The following is a 3,765-nucleotide window of genomic DNA, read 5'->3' as shown; positions in this document are numbered from 1 at the left end:
AAGAGATAAAAAACAATATTTCGAAATACACCTATTTTTTCTTGCGCATCGTGTTCATATTTCTATAGAACTTTTCAGGTTCCTAACCGAAATAAAAAATATGATTTAGAAGGTTAGGCTCTGTTTATTTAAGGGTTAGGTTAATGAAGAGTTTAGGTTTAGTGGATAGGCCTAAGTTAGTCATAGGCCCGATTGTCCGTAGTCCCGATCGTCTGAATCTGATAACCGTACATTATTATCAGGGCCTATAATAATTAATAGCACATACGTCATACATAAAATATCCAATAACAAAACTAACTGAAGGTTAGACAATAATTAATAGAATTGTGACTGGTTTATATTTTAACAATCACAGAGTTTTTTTATGGTAAATAATAAAATTTACTGTCCCATATGACAATAATTTTTAATCAGACAACGAATTTTCACTCGGTATATAGTAGACGAGTAGAGAACACGAGTAAGTCTTTAACGTCTTTTAAATAAATTAAAATAAATAGTATAGTAGTAGCATGGACCTATAAATGTATAGGTCCATGGTAGTATTAATACTATAGGCATATATCTTTTATTATTTATAAAATGTAATGTGTTATAGAATTGTAGAAGTACGGTATCCAATATGATGAGTGAATACGACCGTAGTGTTGATGGTATACGATATCCATGGGCAACGAAAGATGAAATTCTGGAGGCGATGAAAACATTTGAAGTCCGAGAAGATGACGTGTGGCTAATAACATATCGAAAATCTGGTAAGAGCGACAATTGCTTATTGAACAATCTATACTCATTGGCTTAAAGGTTTTATACTTGTGATTTGTTTATTGAACAATCTCTACCTATTGGCTTAAAGGTTTTATACTTGTGATATAGGTAGGCCTGTTACCTCCCTCTTCTGCCAACATGTAAGCCCGCAACACTTTACCCAAGACGTTTCTTCCATATCCTACATACAGTACGCTACTCCCTTTTATGTTCAAATACAGTAATCATAAACTTACTCTCCTATTATATTTACTTCCAACGCCAATAATTCTGTGTTGCCAATACAATTATTATATTTATAATGTACGGGGACCCAAAGAGGACACGATTCACCTTTTACCAGTTTACGTGTGTGAAATTCAGAGATAACGGCATTGTTCTTTAAAGCTCTGTCTACACTATCAAACATGTGACAACAAAATGTGCCCATACATGGACATGATCATGTCATATCACTACCATATTTGGGCATGTCACTATCATATTGGGCACATCACACATATTTGTCAAACTAGTTTGAGTGTAGACAGAGCTTTAGACATACAAATACAGTTATTAAGTGATGTTTGTATTGACCCGTCGCCTCTGGTGGTGGAGGAAGATATGGTTTGTACAATCATCACTTACGAATGGCTCAATGTGTTCAATATTAAGCTGTTCATATTCCAATTCTTACTTTCTGTTTATATTCAACCTTTGATGTAGGTAGTACATGGGCAACAGAAGTTATCACCGTCCTCTCGTGTGGCTGTGATTTCACAAAGAGAGATGAAACGAATCCCATAGAACATACCTGTTTCCTAGATTTATTGAAACCAAATATGACGGAATTTGCACATGTAACGGCAACTAAAAAACCATCGCCGAGGATCATAATGGGGACCCATTTTCAGAGCCGCCACATGCCAAGAGAACTCATCACAAAGAAGCCAAAGGTATTACAAGCCTATAGCAATTTAGGTCTAATGAAATATTATTGTATTGGCCTAGAAGTACTTTACAAAACACAGTTGTCGAGCCAAACCGTTAACTTACTCTCAACCTTGTTTTTACAGATTGTGTATGTTGCTAGAAATCCTAAAGATGTCGCAGTATCTCTTTACTATTTTCACAAATCCAATAAGTTGCTAAAAACATTTGAAACATGGGATGAATGTTTTCAGGCTTTCTATGACAGTGATCGTAAGTATTTAAAAAATATTTACAATTATGATGGTTGAGATAAATTATAATATCTGAGATAATATTCATAAATATACCTTACATAATAATATCATTAATAATCTAATTTTAGTTGTAGGTGGTTCGTGGTTTGATATGAACTTATACTGGTGGAATAGAAGAAATGATGACAATGTGTTGTTTCTTAAATACGAAGATATGAAGGAGGTAAGTGAGATATTCGATTGTATAGCCAGATATGTCTTTGTCCAAAATGAATAAACAAAACAGTTTTAACTTTTCTACTGTAAAATTTTCTAATTTTACTTCTTCATTTTCAGGATCTTGGATCTGCCATTGTTAAGATATCAGAGTTTCTTGGTTGGCCAGTACCTGAAGGAAAGCTGGACGAGGTTGTTAAACACTGTTCATTCGGTAGTATGAAGAACAATAAAAAAAACCACTGGTATACAGAAAGTGGCCTTTTTGATAGTTCAATGTCTCCTTTTATGAGGAAAGGTAATTGATTGTATATACTATAAAGATAATATAAAGAAACACTCTTAAATTTTAAAATACCACTTTTGAAATTCTTAAATATTATTATTGACTTTGTAAAATATCTCACTTGAGTTGTGATTGATGGAGACACATCATCTTTTTTCCCACGTATTTGTAATTGTATTTTCTTTATAGGTTTGGTTGGAGACTGGAAGAATTATTTTACTGTGCGCCAAAATGAAGCTTTTGACAAACTTTACGAAGAGAAAATGAAAGGCTCAGGCTTAGAATTCAGATACGAATTATGAATGTTTAAAAAAGATAACTGACGAAACAATAATATAAACTGTTAAACATTATAAATGATATTATAAGAGCCTCCTAAATAATAGGATCGTGTTCATGTATCTATAGACCCAGATCTTTCAGGTTGCTAACCGAAATGAAAAATATTATTTAGAAGGTTAGGCTCGGATTATTTAGGGGTTATATTAATTTAAGTAGTTAAGCCTTGGGGAACTTGGTGTGAAAAGACAACTGCTTGGTGAGATCGTTTAAAAAAAGCTAGCCTACTTTGGCTACATCATAAGAGGAAGCGACAGTGCACTAACACTGTAGATAATAGAATAAAAGGTAGAAGGGAAGAGAAAGGGAGGACGTAACGTCAGAAGAAACAGTGGTTTGATAACATCAAAGTTGAATGGACAGGATTGAATTTAGTGCAAGCTAAGCATCTCGCTAAAAAAAAACTACTTTGAAAGAAAAAGATAAGGAGTTGTGAACATAATGGTAGCCAATCGTCGGTATTGACCCGATTGTCCGTAGTCCCGATCGTCTGAATCTGATAACTGTACATTATTATCAGGGCCTATAATAATTGATAGCACATACGTCATACACAAAATGTCTAACAACCAACTAACTGAATAATTCTAATATAATTAATACAATTTTGACTTGTACAGTATAGGCCCTATGTTTTAACAATCATAGTGGTAAATATTCGGCAATTCATTTGCAACTCTTAGAAATGTACAGACACGTAGGCCCTATCACTCGACGTACGCTCATACAGGGAAGAAGGTATGAGTTACTCACGATCGAGTTTACGAATTTTTAAAATTTACGAATAACCTTTGTACTGTGGGGCACGTATTTGGAGGATTTTCAGAGATGAGGTGAGGGTATTGGGCATATCGGGGATGGGGGTTCGCAGTCGGTTAAGAGGGGGTCTACTGTAAACTTCAGGTACTGTAATCTTCAGGGGTAACGGACATGCGCGGTAGGATAGATTTAGACAGGATTATCTATATATATATATATATATAGCGA

At 34.3% G+C, this 3,765-nt stretch overlaps 1 protein-coding gene across 1 annotated transcript; it reads left to right on the top strand.

Moving 5' to 3' along the window:
• The first annotated feature begins 625 nt into the window (after positions 1–625).
• Positions 626–2,822, top strand: LOC144849012 (sulfotransferase 1B1-like). Its single transcript, XM_078705965.1, has 6 exons — positions 626–758; positions 1,477–1,706; positions 1,827–1,953; positions 2,066–2,160; positions 2,274–2,451; positions 2,629–2,822. Exons 1-6 carry the CDS (start codon positions 626–628, stop codon positions 2,739–2,741), a joined length of 876 nt encoding a protein of 291 aa, XP_078562091.1. The 3' UTR covers positions 2,742–2,822.
• The last annotated feature ends 943 nt before the right edge of the window (positions 2,823–3,765 follow it).

This window comes from Antedon bifida, chromosome 7, assembly GCF_963402885.1.
Source record: "Antedon bifida chromosome 7, ecAntBifi1.1, whole genome shotgun sequence".
NCBI lineage: Eukaryota > Metazoa > Echinodermata > Crinoidea > Comatulida > Antedonidae > Antedon > Antedon bifida.
Note: the sequence above shows the minus strand (reverse complement) of the source record. Positions and strands in the feature narration are given on the sequence as shown.

Excerpts from the sequence above, each read along its gene's own strand:
- LOC144849012 (XM_078705965.1), top strand. The coding sequence starts at position 626 with ATGATGAGTGAATACGACCGTAGTGTTGATGGTATACGATATCCATGG. Across the intron at positions 1,707-1,826 it reads TCATCACAAAGAAGCCAAAG|ATTGTGTATGTTGCTAGAAA; the intron begins GTATTACAAGCC and ends TTGTTTTTACAG. Across the intron at positions 1,954-2,065 it reads GGCTTTCTATGACAGTGATC|TTGTAGGTGGTTCGTGGTTT; the intron begins GTAAGTATTTAA and ends ATCTAATTTTAG.